The 17,023-nt window shown below is 43.8% G+C and overlaps 2 protein-coding genes across 2 annotated transcripts in view; both read left to right on the top strand.

Moving 5' to 3' along the window:
• ARHGEF2 (Rho/Rac guanine nucleotide exchange factor 2) overlaps window positions 1–17,023 on the top strand; it is a 602,646-nt gene that overhangs the window by 517,140 nt on the left and 68,483 nt on the right. The window lies entirely within an intron of this gene.
• Window positions 1–17,023, top strand: part of RNF115 (ring finger protein 115) — a 71,369-nt gene that overhangs the window by 43,670 nt on the left and 10,676 nt on the right. Inside the window, exons 2-4 of the mRNA XM_063440019.1 lie at window positions 8,237–8,295; window positions 13,348–13,405; window positions 16,679–16,887. Coding sequence (XP_063296089.1) covers window positions 8,237–8,295; window positions 13,348–13,405; window positions 16,679–16,887 — 326 coding nt within the window. The remainder of the gene's footprint in view (window positions 1–8,236; window positions 8,296–13,347; window positions 13,406–16,678; window positions 16,888–17,023) is intronic.

Below are 17,023 nucleotides of genomic sequence, written 5' to 3' on the forward strand. Positions count from 1 at the left end.
GGCCGGGGGGGAGGACAGTAGGTCCCCCCCCCTTATTATTTTATTAGTGCCCCCACCCACCGCGCAGGGGTGGGGGCCAGGGGGGAGGACAGTAGGTGTCCCCCCCCCCCCCCTTATTACCATTTATGTTTTTACAGTGAGCAGCCACAGGCTGCTCACTGTTTAGTGGACATGCCCCTACTCGCGGTATAGCGAGTAGGGGCATTGGGGAGATTTTAATCTCCCTTGTGCTATTACGGGGGTCATATTGACCCCCATAGAGTGAGGGGGGACCTGGGGGGCTTATGAAGTGGTGGGGAGCACAGCTCACCACCGCTTCTGTCTTTACATATTACAAGGAGGGAGCTGCACGTCGGTAGCTCCCTCCTTGTAATAAACTGATCGAACAAACGAACACTGATACTCAGTGATACTCAGTGTCAGTTTGTTCGTCTGATTTTTTCTATTCATTCATTCGTCTGTCTGATGAATGAATGAATAGGTGAAATTCCCGTTCGCATGTCCAGGTGTTTCACTGGGCATGTGCGGGAATCTCACAGTCTGTGTAGTGTGGGTAGATGACGTGTCCCATAGGGACTTCACCTACCCACACAAAGATGGCGGCGCCCTGAATAAAGATCGGGGCAGAAGATACAGATTTAAAAATAGGTAATCTGGGGGGCTTAGGGGCATTTGGGGGTGACTAGGGGGGCAATTGGATGTAGTGGAGGCGGGAGGGGGGTTAAAAAAAAAAACGGGATTCGGCATGACAGTGCCGCTTTAAATATTATTCTATTCTATTGTACGCTGCAATGTTATCTGAAAGAATCAAGCCTATTATGACACAAGATCAGATCAGATAGGCTTCATTCCTGGGAGAATGGCTTGTAGTAATACAAGGAGAAATATAGTTATATTGGATGGTGCCCAAAAAGGACAGATCCCCTCCCTAACCCTGTTATTAGATGCTGGATATGCATTTGACAGGGTCAGCTGGGAATATTTGGTTACGGTGTTGGTTAGATGGACAGATCTAGGGTGCCTTAATGACCTTATACAGAGGTCCTTCTGCCAGAACAGTGAATCCTGATTCATATACAGATTGGTTCCACTCTCCAATGGTACTCCTCTGTTCCAACTCCTATATGGTTTGTCCATTGAGCGTTTTGCCATAAATGTTAGCGACAATGTCAATATTAAAGGGTATCCAACGGCTAAGGGAACAGCCAAATTACGGCTATATGCACATGATATTCTAAGGTCTATTTTATATCCTATGTACTCTCTAAACAACCTTTTGCAGGAAATAAAAAAAATACGGTATAATCTCAAACTATAGAATGAATGTCAAATCTATTGTACAATTAAATATCGACTCTATAACTATTAATAAAATAAATAGAGAATTTGGATTTAATTGGACATCTAAGAACTTTCAATATTTAGGATTAACAATTACTTGGGATATTAGGAGATTGATGGAAATCAATTATATGAATCTGTTGAAACATACAAATGGACAGTTGAAGGAGTGGAGAACGCGGGACATCTCCTAGTGGGAAAGGATAGATTCGGTGAAATCTTATGTTATTCCTAAGTGAAATGCTGCCTTCAGTAGTTCTGATAGCTTGGTTAGAATTGGTTCAATCTAGTTTTACGTCATTTGTCTGGAGAGGCAAAAAGCCAATTTCAATGAAATTAACAAGGGAGGACTGGGGTACCCAACAATAACGCATTGTTCTAAAGACAACATAGTTGTTCGTATATATATTATATCATTATAAGCAGTACATATGAGGAACGGACCTAGGTATCTAATTGAATCAGATATAACCGGTATCTTTCATTTTTTTTTATGTGGATCAGTTCAACATTAGATGATATAAAGACGATGAAAAGTGTAAAAATGATTTTACAATTACAAGCATGGACTAAACAAACACAAAAAAACCCAAAACATTGGGAATCCATAATTCCCTTGAGATTAGCTTAGGTAAATCCTGCTCTTATTGCGAACTGCTGGAGAGGTAGAGCTAAAGAAGGCTCATTCATACACAGTTGGTGGTTCTATCCAATGGTTAGACCAATTTGGCAATGGATCTTTGACTTGATTGAGGACAGTTACCTGGAGCCCGCGCTGTTCCCCTTGTTGGGCCGCACGAGCAGAACGCACCGGAATAGGAAGAATACTATCCTAGCAACCTACTTTTCCGCCCTACCCTTACCCTTTTGTGTCCCTATACACCACTCCCTCTAGCATAAAAACTCATTGAGCAGGGCCCTCAATCCTTCTGTTCCTGTGCGTCAATCTGGTTACAAATACATGTCTGTTAGTCCACCCATTGTACAGCACTCCGGAACTTGTTGGCGTTTATAAATAATACTCTTTGGTCCTGCAAACGGCTCCCTCTGCTGGTTCTCTTGCCAAATTACAGGCCCTTAAATACGTTTAGAAATAAAATGCCGTCACTCCCTTAAAGGCCATGCATTGGCAACCTTCAGCACTCCAGATGTTTTGGACTACACCTTCCATGATGCTTTGCCAGCATTATGGGTGTAAGAGCATTATGGGAGATGTAGTCCACAACATCTGGAGTGTCGAAGGTTGCCTGTCCCTGATCTAGGCGACCCCATGCTTTGAAGTCGTACAGATGATGTGGACCAATAAAAACACTTGTGAACCTATTTAAAGCATATTCAGGCCCTTACTTATTACCATGTCATAGTTTTTGTTTAGTAACACGTTAAGCGGTAATGAGACACTTTCTTGTGATATCCTGTTCTTGACCTTGGCTTCGTTTTGACTCTTGTTAACCTCTGATATCCTGCCCCAGTTTGTATATTACCTGCGTATTTCTATTATCTTGACCCGGCTTGTTTTTGTGTATCCGTATCTCTGTTTTCCTGACCTTGGCTACTCCTAACTTTGATTCTTTCTTGGCCACTCTAAGGGCTGATAATACGGCTTTTGGACCCTCACTTTGTGGGTTTTCTTTTTTCCTGTATGGAAGGCAGGGCTTGACATATTTGCTTGAAATCTAGGAGCGAGCTAAAAAAGTTAGGAGCCTGTTTTTTCAACGTCAAAAATAAAATTCTTAAAGGGATACTACAGTCACCAGAATTACTACAGCTTAACGCATTTGATCTGAAGTCCATATCCTGTCCCTGCAAGCTTTTTAACGAAAAGACAGTGTTTATAATTCTGCCTAGCAACACCTCTAGTGACAGTCCCTAAACCAACACTAGAAGTGCATCGTGGGCAGTGCTGCAGTGTGCATCACCTACATTAAAGCTCCCCATTGGGATGCATTGATTTAGTACTATACAGATAAGAAGATGGCAGTGATTGGCTGTGAGCTGGAGTCAAGACTTCTCACATTGATCTCTTATTGGCTGTGCTACGTTTTTAGTCTCCCTTTTTTAGACTGCTCTTACGTTCCATCTATTACCATGTATTTGGTTCTACAACTATCTCCTTCTAAATCACCATCCCTGTTCTCCTCCATCACCTAAACATCACAATACTCCTGGTCTGGGTTTAGTAATAAGCCAGACAGCTGCTCCCTGTGATACACCTGGGAATGCTTTTCAAAACCTCCCCAAAGCAAACATCAGTCCAACTCATACCATCACCAGCCCCACGTGAGGCCACATCGAGCAGGAAGGGAAGATTAATGCCGTGATCTGTGGGCATGTTCACTGCTAAAAAAATATACCTAAACTCCACAGCTAAAGTATAACATTTGGGGCTGCTTCTTGGTACATGGAAAGGGCACCGATTGGTGTTTTCCCCCTTCCCTCACATCCTAAATGTCCTAAATAGTGGGCATGTGTTGCTATTCTTGCCCCCCCCCCCCCCCCCTTTGTCATTGGTGATCTAATGCAACACCACTGCACGACTTGAACATAAAAGAAAACACAAAAGGGGGCCTATAGAAATGCTAATCATTCCATTAGATTGTCCAAAACCCATTTAAACTAAATAAGACAACGACCGATTCTTTTTAATAAAGAAATGTATAGGATTGGTTTTGTGGTTATACAGTGACCTTAGTACTCCACTTGATGTAAAAATCTCCACGTTCTCACCCAGATTGCATATGGCCTTCCCTTCCTGATTAACTGCTTACACTGTATCTTCAATATCTTAACTTTCTGTTTGTTTTTATAACCGTAGAGCAGTGCTTATGGAATGGGTTAGTTAAAGAGACAGACACACAGATCATTTATTGTCTTCCAGTCATTCCTAGAAATATAACGCTGATTTTGGTAGAGTACCCATAAATCATTAGCATATTTATATCTATTTTTTTTTATTCTCATGTATATTGTTTCAGTGAGGCACTGTTTAGAATAGATAAATGTTTTCCCTTTTGTTTTGTTTTTCTTTATTCGAACAATCACGTAACGGTTTACCCACCTACCCTAGAATACTAGACTACTTGTTTAAATCCCAATCTCTGGATCCACTGCCTCCTCATTGAGAAATGCAATTTGCTATAATTAAACTTTTATTAGGGACCATACAGCCTTTGTCTGACACTTATTTAGACGAAGTATCAAGTCAGCTCTACTACTGGTATCTCTTCCATGCAGCATTGGTGTCTCCACCAGCTTCTCCGCTCTTGAGGACTACTCCTCAGACCAGACATGTGACCGATGTGCCCGAGATGGCAGAGCTTTTCCAACCTAAACTCTTGGAAATGACTTTCCACCAACTGATCCTCTGGTAAAATATAGGATTTGGGCATTCTGTTGCCAATCCCATCCCCCTTGCAGCACCCACTCCTAGGGCAGTTATAATTGACTCCTTGGCTTCACACCGCACATGGCCGCCATTTTATGTTTACATCCATGGAATGAGATTTCCACCCAGATGCACATATTCCCTGTTGGTTCTGCAGAGACAAATTTCTCACTCTGTCATAGGTAGAAAACATAGCTCCACAAATAAATCAATGATCATTACTGCCTTCCTATCCCAACCTCAAAGGCCTCAAACGTACATCATCCTCTACCTTGGAAGATGGAGTCTTGAACATCCTGCCATCCAGTCGGCTATATGTAAAGTCCATGGGGGCCAACCTGGCTACTCAGCAATGAGAGGAAAAAAATCCAACTCTTAAAGGACATTTGCAGCTTATCCGCTGCAGACTTAGCAGTTCTTTGGTGCGATCAGTGCTTTGACTTGGTCACCTTTAAGCAACAGAGGAGGACATTTTGGGTTCTTGCCAGCAGCAAATCATTTCTGCTACTCTAATGGCTCATCTACATACCCTCTGCAATGGCCTGACCTTACAAGTGGATTCTCTGGACAACATAGCTAGATGAAGGAATATTAAAGGGACACGATAGACACCCAGACCACTTCAGCTCATTGAAGTGGTCTGGGTGCATATTCCCAGGTCCCTTAACCCTTGAAATGTAATTAATGGGTTAATTCCACCTCTAGTGGCCATCTACCTGACAGCCACCAGAGGAACTTCCGGGTCGGTAGGCGACTTTTAGTTGCCTAACTGACGCTGGACGTCCTCACGCAATGCATGAGGACATCCAGCGTAACCCAAAACCCTGTAGGAAAGCATTGTGTAATGCATTTCTATGGGGCTGTTCAAATGCGAGCGCGTTATCCATTGCCGTGCATGCGCATCAGGTCTCCCCCGCCGGCTGAGGGCAGGAGGGGGAGGAGCGAAGGCTGACCCCGAAGCAGTGCCAAGGGACATCAGTGCTGGATTCAGGTAAGGGATTTTTAACCCCTTGTGCTCTAGGGGGGTTTGAAGGGGGGGTCACTATAGGGCGCTATAGTGTTTTGTTAAGGCTTGTTGGGGGACAGGAACACTCCAGGCACCATAACCACTACAACCTGCATTCTTTAAACATGTTTCATTTACTTTAATGTATACACGACTCCTTTCTAGACTCGATTTGTCATTATATAGTAGTGTTCTTGGCTGTTTTTATTTGGTCTTTGTGTTTTTGTTTGTTTGTTTATTTTGTTACTTTATTATGCTTATGCTTATCTTTCTGTTTTTGTGAGAGGAATCCCTCTGTGTATGGATTTCTGCTTCCCTCCCAGCATTTTCAGAGGGCCTTAGAGTGTATGCCCTGTGTGTGTACTGCCAGGCACGATACCATTTTAGGAATGTTTAGCTTGGCAGCTTAGTTACATACTACTTGGAGCCCTTCTTTTCTGGCCCTGTGATGTCTATTCATCTGGGAAACGTCATTTCAAATTTTGTTTGTGTGAATAAAAACATGTCATTTTCAAACTAGAGGAACTGCTGTTTTTATAGCCTTTTCCGTGTTTACATTGTGTGTTTAAATGGGAAAAGAAAGTGGGCTTTATAAGCCAATCCCTGTAAAGGACACGCTGTGTGCTCCCCCCACACCGCCATCAGGGTTCCTAGCAGAAAAATTGCCCTACGATTGTTTCAGTTGGCTGCAGCATCTCCTCATCGGAGAGTAATCATTACTGTCCGTGTCAATGCGGGGTCGCAAATACAACCAGAGACAGGCTCCCCATCACTGCCCTGGCTGCAGATGACAGTGCTCTAACCCTACCCCGTGTTGTCGATGTCACTGGGTATCACTGGTACCCACCACCAGCTTTGGGGACACAACCCTCGCATTATAACGTTAGACCCTGCTTACTCCCACCCTATACATTTCTATAACTCTAGTGTTAGGGTTAGCTAACCCTATGGTTCGGTTTTGTAAGGGCTTGCATTTAGCCGTTTTATAATTATTACGGGCAAAAACAGAAATAAAAAATATTTTCTAAATAAATTGGCAGCCCTTACCGCCTTCTTTTAATACTAAATCTGCTACAGAGAGCTCCATCTGTACCCAGAACAATGTATGGGTTTATGCAAGTAAGCTGTAAATAAATAGTTTTTAAGAAAACAAGTTTGAAAAAGCAAAAGGAAAAAGCTTGTAACTTGTCTGGCCTCCTGTGAGGGAGAAAAACCTAAACTTCCCCGGCACTCAAAGGGAAAAGCTGGCTTTGGACAGTCTCTCCCAAAGAGAGATACTGTGAGATTCTGTTGTTATAGTTACTGTTGGTTCTGTAGCTCTCTACATTGGGTACACAAATCAAGTCTAACACATACACTGTGCGAGCCCTCCTTTGGCGGAGAGGCCCTGCTGCGGGCCATAGTTTATTTACGGTCATGTAAATAGTATGGGGAATATCTTTAGATTATTCATCCAGGAAGGTTACACACTGAAAAAGTATACGGTGAGCCACCAGTCATCCGTGACTTGGCTGTTGTCACAGTTGTGTTTTGATCACTCACGTTGCAGTGCAGCAATGCAGTTAAAGGGCCACACTTAATGCCATGCCCTGATTAGCCAAACCAGCAGTTGTGGGGTTAATTACATGCACTGGTGACCCATCCAGCATTGACGGGGTTAATGGTGTGTTGATTAGCTGTCCAGTGGTTCTGGGGTTAATAGCATGCACTGAGCACCCTCCAGTGCTTGGGATAGTGATGGTAAGCACTTGGTGATTATCGACCCAGCAGTGATTAGGTTAATGCTATACCCAGATATTCCTCTAGCAGTGACGGAGTTAATGTTATGTTCATAGATTGGAAGCTCGTTTAAGCAGATCCTTTTTCACCTCTTACTTGTCAAATATCCCCATTTTATCATTGTAAAGCGCTGTGGTATATGCTGACGCTCTATAAATGGACTCTGTGGTTACCTGGCAGTGACGGGGTTAATTCCGCGCACAGATTAAGCAGTGAGGTGCTACGTGCCCTGTGTTATTCCAGGTAGGAGTTTATTGTGGGTGGAGCGCTCGTGTTTCTCCAATTTCCTGAAAGTCTTTAAATGTGTTGATAATACGTTTTTGCAGTAAGAGTATTCCTGGGATAGTATTGTCAAACGCCAGAAACTGGCCTCTCGGTAAGAGCTTGGCTGCGCGTCTCTTTGTGATTTGATCTGTTAACCCTTTAACCAGGGGACGGCTATCCGAGGGTTAAAGGGTGTTGTCTCTGCTTCTTCCCTAATATCTGTTTGTTTTTCAATCTGCTCTGACCTCTCCTTCCTCAGACTCTCTTGTTTTCTTATATGTTCACTACCTTTACTTTCGGATCACCGAAACAGATCTGTCTCTCTGCTGGGGATCTGCTCCCCGGCCTAATCTGCCTTTAGCAATCCTATTGTTTATTACAGTAATCTGCTGTGCTACTATTTCTGTAACCAATAATTGTGCTCTGCATTCTCGCTAACGTGGCTCCATTTTTTGTTTTAGGAGTACATTTGCCCAAGGTGTGACTCTGGTTTCATTGAAGAGGTGACCGAGGACTCCAGGTAAGCCAACATATATAACCATAACTGTTTTTCTGGTGGTCTCTTTTCCACCCCCATGTAATTGTTAACCCTTAATGCCTCCAGTATAATATATGATCAGTCCAATCTTTGTCGTGCAATATTCAATCACTCCAATCGCCCAATGTAATATATATTCAGTTTTAGATTTCTCCAGTGTAACATTGATTAGTCCATCTCCCAGTGTGATACCCAGTCAGTCCAGTCCCCTCCCCCCCCCCCCTCCTCCCGTGCAGTGTTGGATCAGTCCAATCCCTCCTCGTGCAGTGTCGGATCAGTCCAATCCCCCCCCCCCCCCCCCAGTGCAGTGTCGGATCAGTCCGATTCCCCCCCCACCCCCAGTGCAGTGTCGGATCAGTCCAATCCCCCCCCAGTGTAGTGTCGGATCAGTCCAATCCCCCCCCCCAGTGCAGTGTCGAGTCAGTCCAATCCCCCCCCAGTGCAGTGTCGAGTCAGTCCAATCCCCCCCCAGTGCAGTGTCGAGTCAGTCCAATCCCCCCCCAGTGCAGTGTCGAGTCAGTCCAATCCCCCCCCAGTGCAGTGTCGGATCAGTCCAATCCACCCCCAGTGCAGTGTCGGATCCGTCCAATTCCACCCCCAGTGCAGTGTCGGATCAGTCCATCCCCCCCCCCCCCCCAGTGCAGTGTCGGATCAGTCCAATTCCACCCCCAGTGCGGTGTCGGATCAGTCCAATCCCCCCCCAGTGCAGTGTTGGATCAGTCCAATTCCACCCCCAGTGCAGTGTCGGATCAGTCCAATCCCCCCCCAGTGCAGTGTCGGATCAGTCCAATCCCCCCCCAGTGCAGTGTTGGATCCGTCCAATTCCACCCCCAGTGCAGTGTCGGATCAGTCCAATCCCCCCCTCCCCAGTGCAGTGTCGAGTCAGTCCAATCCCCCCCAGTGCAGTTCTAAAGCAGGGGTTCCCAACCCAGTTCCTAAGTACCCCCTATCAGTCCAAGATTTAGGGATTACCCTGTTGTGTTGAAAGCGTTTTTTCTTTTTTTTTTCTTTTATAGAAACACCTTAAACACAACAGGGTAATCCCCAAATCTTGGACTGTAAGGGGGTACGTGAGGCCTGGGATGGGAACCCCTGCTCTAAAGCATACCTCCCAACATTCCACATAAACAGAGACGGGCACTTTCATTTGTAGGGGTGTGACGGGGGCGAGGCTGTTCTGATAAGTTTTTATTGAATCACTAATAACAATCTGTGTTTTTAAAATGTAATCAAGAACAGGATTGTTTTTTTTATTTACACAGATTGATTTCTAAACACAATTAAAAAAATAAAAAGTTACTTGCGCTCTGTCCCAAATCCCTGTGTGTAGTTCAGGACGTAATATTGTATGTTTGTATTACACAGCCATGTTGCAATGATGCTGCCTACCCTATTAAAGGATCACTATGGTGTCAGGAAAACAAACTCGGTTTCCTGACACTATATAATCCTTAGGGGCCCCCTCCCGCTGGGCTGAAGAGGTTAAAACCCCTTCAGCCACTTTCCTCTCCTCCCCCTCCGACTTCACATCCCGAGTGGAGCTGAATGCGCATGCGCAGCCAGTGCCGCGCGCGCATTAAAAACGCCCATAGGAAAGCATTTCTCAATGCTTTCCTATGGACGTTTTACGTGCTCAATCAATTTCGCATTCAGCGTCGCAGAAGCACCTCTAGCAGCTGTCGGGAAGACAGCCACTAGAGGCTGGATTAACTCTCAATGTAAACATAGCAATTTCTCTGAAAAATGTAAACATAGCAATTTCTCTGAAACTGCTATGTTTACATCTGATGGGTTAAAACTTGGGGGACCTAGCACCCAGACCACTTCATTGAGCTGAAGTGGTCTGGGTGACTATAGTGGTCCTTTAAGGGTTAATAAGGGTGCAGGATTTTTCAAAAATATCCTTCTGTCTCATTAGATATTTTACATTTTAGCTGAAAACAGCAAAGTGAATTGTTAGTATGACTCGAGGTTTTGCATTGACATGGCAGGTGAGCTTACACTTGTGATACTAATATACCTTCAGTTATTTAAATGTGCATAGGGACTTGGGATAGTGCACAAGTAACGTTTTCTTTGTTTTTTATTGTATGTATTGTGACTGATGTGTAATATAGTCATTTCTGCTTTCTAGGAGTAGTGGGAGTTTGAGTGAAGGGCTTAAATTTGTATGCTTGATTTCTAAACACAATTTTTTTTTTGTAGTTTAAAGACACATTACTTTGACAGTATTATTGCTGTGGAGCTCTGTTATACACTCAGACACATTACTGGGAGTATTATTGCTGTGGAGCTCTGTTATACACTCAGACACATTACTGGGAGTATTATTGCTGTGGAGCTCTGTTATACACTCAGACACATTACTGGGAGTATTATTGCTGTGGAGCTCTGTTATACACTCAGACACATCACTGGGAGTATTATTGCTGTGGAGCTCTGTTATACACTCACACACATTACTGGGAGTATTATTGCTGTGGAGCTCTGTTATACTCTCAGACACATTACTGGGAGTATTATTGCTGTGGAGCTCTGTTATACACTCAGACACATTACTGGGAGTATTATTGCTGTGGAGCTCTGTTATACACTCAGACACATTACTGGGAGTATTATTGCTGTGGAGCTCTGTTATACACTCAGACACATTACTGGGAGTATTATTGCTGTGGAGCTCTGTTATACTCTCAGACACATTACTGGGAGTATTATTGCTGTGGAGCGCTGTTATACACTCAGACACATTACTGGGAGTATTATTGCTGTGGAGCTCTGTTATACACTCAGACACATTACTGGGAGTATTATTGCTGTGGAGCTCTGTTATACACTCAGACACATTACTGGGAGTATTATTGCTGTGGAGCTCTGTTATACACTCAGACACATTACTGGCAGTATTATTGCTGTGGAGCTCTGTTATACACTCAGACACATTACTGGGAGTATTATTGCTGTGGAGCTCTGTTATACACTCAGACACATTACTGGGAGTATTATTGCTGTGGAGCTCTGTTATACACTCAGACACATTACTGGCAGTATTATTGCTGTGGAGCTCTGTTATACACTCAGACACATTACTGGCAGTATTATTGCTGTGGAGCTCTGTTATACACTCTGACACTCCAACAATATGGAGCTCCTAGAAAAGAAGGACAAAAGGGTTTGGGCCAAAATTAGGGACTGTCCCTCCTAAATAGGGAGGTATTCTAAAAAAAAAAAAAAACCTGTGAAAAGGAAATGCAGGTACAATCAATATCTATATTACTGTAGAAAACAAAAAAACTTAGCATGCCCTCAGTCCAATCCCCACAGTGTCATAATTGATCAGCAAGTCCTGCACCCCCCAGCATAATATTGGTACAGTATCAGTTCCCCTCTAGTGAAATAGTCATTCCTTAATCACACTATAATTACTACAACAGTGGGCCCACAGGGGGATGATTAGCAGTGACTGTGATTATTCACTTTCATAATGTAAGCTTGTTTCATTATGTGTTCACAATTAGGTTTCTTAACAAAATATGGAATTAGATTAAATTGAAAACCAAATGCAAAAATCTAAGCTCGCTCAGACCATTTTACAAGCATTCTAAGCATGAGCAGCCTCTAGTGGGGCCGATTTAAGGGGGCGGTTGGGTCAGTCAGTCAGTCTGGTGTGCAGCTTTTTACATGGACCCACCTTCATGGGCAAGCCCACCATTTTGGGCTTCACCATGGATGCCAACAGTAGCACTGACATGCCCCTCCTTACCTTGCCCACCTTCGTCCTAACTTGGGAGAGGTATGCTGTAGCTGAGCGTGTAAATTTAACTAGTTCAGCCATTTTCATTTTTTTTTTTTTTTTTTTGAGCATTTAAAAAAAAAAAAAAAAGTTTTAAATATTTTTTTGTTGAATAAGGCCCAGTGTAAAAGACGCAGCCACCCCCTTAAGTGAATGGTTTAATTGAACATGGCACCATTTTAGGTTCTATAAGAGCGCTTAATTTGTACAATATGATATGTAAATTGTTTGATGACCTTTACGTAATATGCTGACTTAGCCCTATGTGGCTGCCTTATCTCAAATGTAATGTATGAAAAATGGTTTCACTGTTGATGCTTGTATATCCCGTAATTGTGTTCATTCTATGCACAGTGACCAATACAATTTGTATTTCTTTTTTCTTTTTAAAGATGCAGCCACCTTTTGTGAATGTATACATTTTAGTAAATGCATAGCTTTTGGTCCAGTCTGCCCTAGAGCATTTAACCCTGATAATTCACATAGCTTGAGGGGTCATCTGCTGGCCTTTCCTGGTCTATTTTGGCAGGTACAGTAGGTTGCTGTTACGGCTATAGTATAAGTCAAGGTCCATTTGAGACAAGGAAAATCGCTAACAAACGAACAGATCTTCCGGTCTGACCTATAGTTCCTAACTGGTGACTGTACACATTATATAGCTCCAAGGTTAACCTGTGATCAGTCTTATAACGCACCACGGGAATGTGGCTGCTAGGTTCGTAGGTCTGCATTCTCAAAACAACTCGCCAGCGTTTAATTAGTTTTTGAGTGCTTGTTTACAAAGCCAAGCAAAAAAAACGTTCATAACACACGCACTTAGAAAAGACCGTAAACTGTGATAGCACAATTACCGAGGGCTGAAGTGCAAGTTTACAGCCTAGTACATGTCAATAAAGCTGCACTAGGCAAGTTAATGTAAAATAGGGAATTCTACCTCCGTGGGGTTTATTTACTGAAGACTGCATAGGAGGGAGCCGAAACCAGACTGCAATAATCAAGCTGTGACTATAATAGAGTTGCAGATTTTTTTCCCAAAGCCGCTACTTTGGCCTAAATGGTGCAGCTCACTTTTTTAGGGCATAACTATGCGCTGTTCAGTAAATAAACCACGTTCTGTCCTTTACTCACGCAAACTATGTTGTCCTTCCTGGACTATGTCTTGTTAACGCGTCACACATCTCTCCGAAGTGATGTTTACAGACTGGGTGGAGCGCTACCTGTGTAACTCGTTGTAAATTGTTTAGTTTTCTAGATTCTGGAGCGAGCTCGTTAGACGACAATGGGTCAACGCACTTTGCAGACGTGAGTCCTTTTTCTTGTTTTGTTTTTCGTTGTGTGTGCGCAGTGCTTTCTTGCAGCGATCTCATTTGTAATCTATATTTTTTTTCTGTGATGCTCCCACGTACCCCCTGTGCCTCTCCCTGCTTTATCCCAATTTTCAGTGTCTGTGTCAATTAACTGTGTTTTGTGGTACGATACCGAGAGTGTTTCTAGGTCAACGTTTTCAAAGTGGTGCTGTCACCGTGGAAACCAATGCAATGTTCCAGATCATTGCTGTCCCAAAGTCTCAATTTTATATAAGCTCCCAATGTGCTTGATAATCTGTCTGATTTTTCATTATCCTCCCACCACTACCTTTAGTTTAACCCCCCCCCCCCCCCCTCCCTCCACCTATATCTTTGGACGCATTGACACCCTCTAAACCCATGTGATTTATCCCATCCCACTCATGGCTATTTTAAGTGCCAAAGATTTTTTTTATTTTATTTTCTACTCTTTGTATGTAGATTATGGCTTATAGAGATTTCAGATTTCAGATTTCCAGAGTGGCACTTTTATGGCCGCACCCCGCAGTGTGTTGCACGCAGTCCTCTAAACTTTGTCTTCCCCAGACATCAAGTTTTGAAGGGCAAGCAATTAACACATGAAATCAAAAAATGACCTGATGTTTGCACTGTGTGGCTGCTTGGAAATCATTGTTAAAATAAACATTAACAACATATCCAGTTTGACCTGTATTTTAAATGTGTGGGTGCTTGGGGTGTCCTTATAAATGCCAGTTCCCATGTGTTGATATGTTAAGACAGGTTCTGCTAATCCTTTCCTTTAGAGGATGCTTTAAGTATACCTTCCTTTTCTATTAGCTTCACAGCCACCCTGCCTCTTCACCGCCTCTTCACCGCCTCTTCACCGCCTCTTCACCGCCTCCTCCCCATCTCGTCAACGCTAGATTTCTATAGTAGGTAGAAGGGATGATGTGTTTGTAAGCAGGACCTCTTCAGCTTATGTTTTCATCCTTTTGACTTGCAGTATGTCAATGTAGCTGGGTGTTGTCACATGCTGTACTCATGCCATGCTCCTGTATCCAATGGATTGGTAGGTGGTTTGATACATAAGTGGCTGACTCTTTGTAAGCCTGAATGACTATCCTTCAAAATGCCCAACTTAATTGGCTTCAAAGTCCTCCGTCATGGGTTCAGGAGCAGGAATGACCTCTCTGGTAATCTGACCAATCAAACAGAGGCCATCCTTTGAGTATTTCATGTAGTTCGTGACGGTGTAGTGTTGTAGTGTAGGAACCCTACAATCCCGTTAAGGCCTACTGGAGATCAAACCGAGGAGAGGCGGCCGCTCTCTTCTCTAGAGATCTGGCAAACAGGCTCAGCACACCTCCGAACTCCTGCAGGGCAACCTATGCTCACACACATCGGGAAAAGGCACAGATAAAGCAGACCTTGACGCAGACTCTACACTGATGCAAGCAAGAGGCATGGGCTGAGGACGGCGGACAACACATTCATAAGCTCACCTCCTGAAGCATGACACCGGCCTGAGCCCCGACCACACCACTTGTACACTGATAACAGTACCTCAGCTTAGCCTCACAATAGCCAGCAACAATAACCCTCTCTTCCAAAGCTATGTTATGTTTGTCATATATGCTGTTGCTTACTCAGCTTGTCACACAGACACTACACTTTAGTGCCAAACACGAGCATCACCACATGACACTAGCCTAGCACATTAACCATAACAACTGTGCATGATCTACCTGCCTAGCAATGTATGCGTATATCAAACGTCAACTACTACTCTAACCTACGCTCAAACCAAGCCTGTTTATAGCATGATTGAATACCTATAGTCGAAGCTACAATGTTTTACCTGCTATGTTATTATAAAATTGTGCCTGATAATACAACGCCTCGCATGTTACACGAGGGAAATGCTTGAGGAATGCCTTTGGGGCACTTTAAGCCTGCATGTACCAATTCTATGCACTGCAAAAAAAAAAAGATATACTGACACAAAGTATGGACAACTTTGTCTCTGTGTTTTTCCTACACCTGACACTGCTTGACAATGGGCGGAGCTACTGACCTCAAGAAGGGTCAATCGACCGGCCGTCACCAGTGATATTGGCTTTATCTATAGAGGATCCCACGGTCTCCTCCATAGACCTCAATGCTGTATTCTTGCGCATGCAGTGATGTTTGCTCCTCGCGCTAAAGCTACAGGAGCGGAAGAGGATGGCACTGCCCGCGAGGGACAGTCAGGTAAGTTAAACTCACCTGTGCCTGCCTCCTCCTCCCTTCCCCCCTGTCCAGCAGAGATGTGGGTGATTTTCAATATTTTATTTACTGGTGTAACTTTCAGGGAAGCGACCGTTTCCCTTTAATGATTTCACAATTACAAATGTTAAAGATCTTGGGGGGGGGGGGGGGGGGACTTAATCTATAACTCGAGATGGCACGTACCGGATACATTGCAGATGTCTATCAGTTACTGTTGTGCATCACCCACCTCACGATCTGATAGACCCTCTGGTTTCTTGGAAGAGACGGCTCCTTGTTCGGCCTGACCTGCACGTATTCCAGGGTAACCTGCTGTGTGTGACAGCTGGAGAATAGCTTTGTTAGAGTCTTATTTTACATTCGGGGACAGGATTCTCGCAGGTGGCGTCTAGTACTCAGACTTCACGGGCAGCAGATCATCAATGAAGCTTCAGAAAGCACAGCAAGCTTAGCAGATCCTGGATTGTCCTGTCACCTGGCTATAAATCATTCTTCAGCCTAAACTTTATGAAAAAAACAAACAAAAGAAAACATTTAAAAAACACTAAATATATATATATATTCTGGTAAAATCAGCCTGCATTGGCTTACAAGCATCCCATGCCTATGGCTGGCAGACTTGTGAGTGAGAAGCACCATTTGATACTTTAATCTGCTTTCAAGTCATGTTTAGTATTCCTTGACGGCCTCTGCTTTTAAAGCTCAAATTCTTTATCAGTGCTTTATATAGAGTGTTCTGCAAGAGTCTATTTTAAAGCAAGATTGCTGTCGGTTTCCTACTTTACGAGCATTGTCCACACCATAAAAATGTTTTCTCCAAACACATATTTGTGATTGATCGGAACCAATGGCTAATCTAATCTGCCCTTGGTCTTACATGTTTTACCTGAAAAGCCTCCAGTTCTAAGTGAGTCAAACTGTGTGTATTAGTGCTCATTGTGAGATATGTGCGGTGAGTTTAACAGGCCCACTGACTCATTTTGGCTTATGTCTTCCACAGCTTTGGGACCATCTAGACCACACAATGTTCTTTCCAGACTTCCGACAGTTCCTAAACACCAGCTCTTTGGACCAAGATGGCCGAGACCACGAGCGGGGTCACCAGGCTCACGCAGACCTGAGAGTGACCCGTCGGCCACCCAGGCAGCCGATGACGAGGTACCGATCCCGTGCTAGTTCACGTCCTGACCGATCTCCGGCTATTGAAGGGTGAGTGTGGTCTTCCTAACCTTTATTTGTTAAACCTGCACCATGTTACTCTTTTGGTTTTATTCTCCTGGGCTGTACAATCCGCACTGTGCTGTAAAGACTGGTCACTGTATGAAAGCACTAACCTGTTCCATCA

This window comes from Pelobates fuscus, chromosome 13 (genome assembly GCF_036172605.1).
Source record: "Pelobates fuscus isolate aPelFus1 chromosome 13, aPelFus1.pri, whole genome shotgun sequence".
In the NCBI taxonomy this organism is placed as follows: domain Eukaryota; kingdom Metazoa; phylum Chordata; class Amphibia; order Anura; family Pelobatidae; genus Pelobates; species Pelobates fuscus.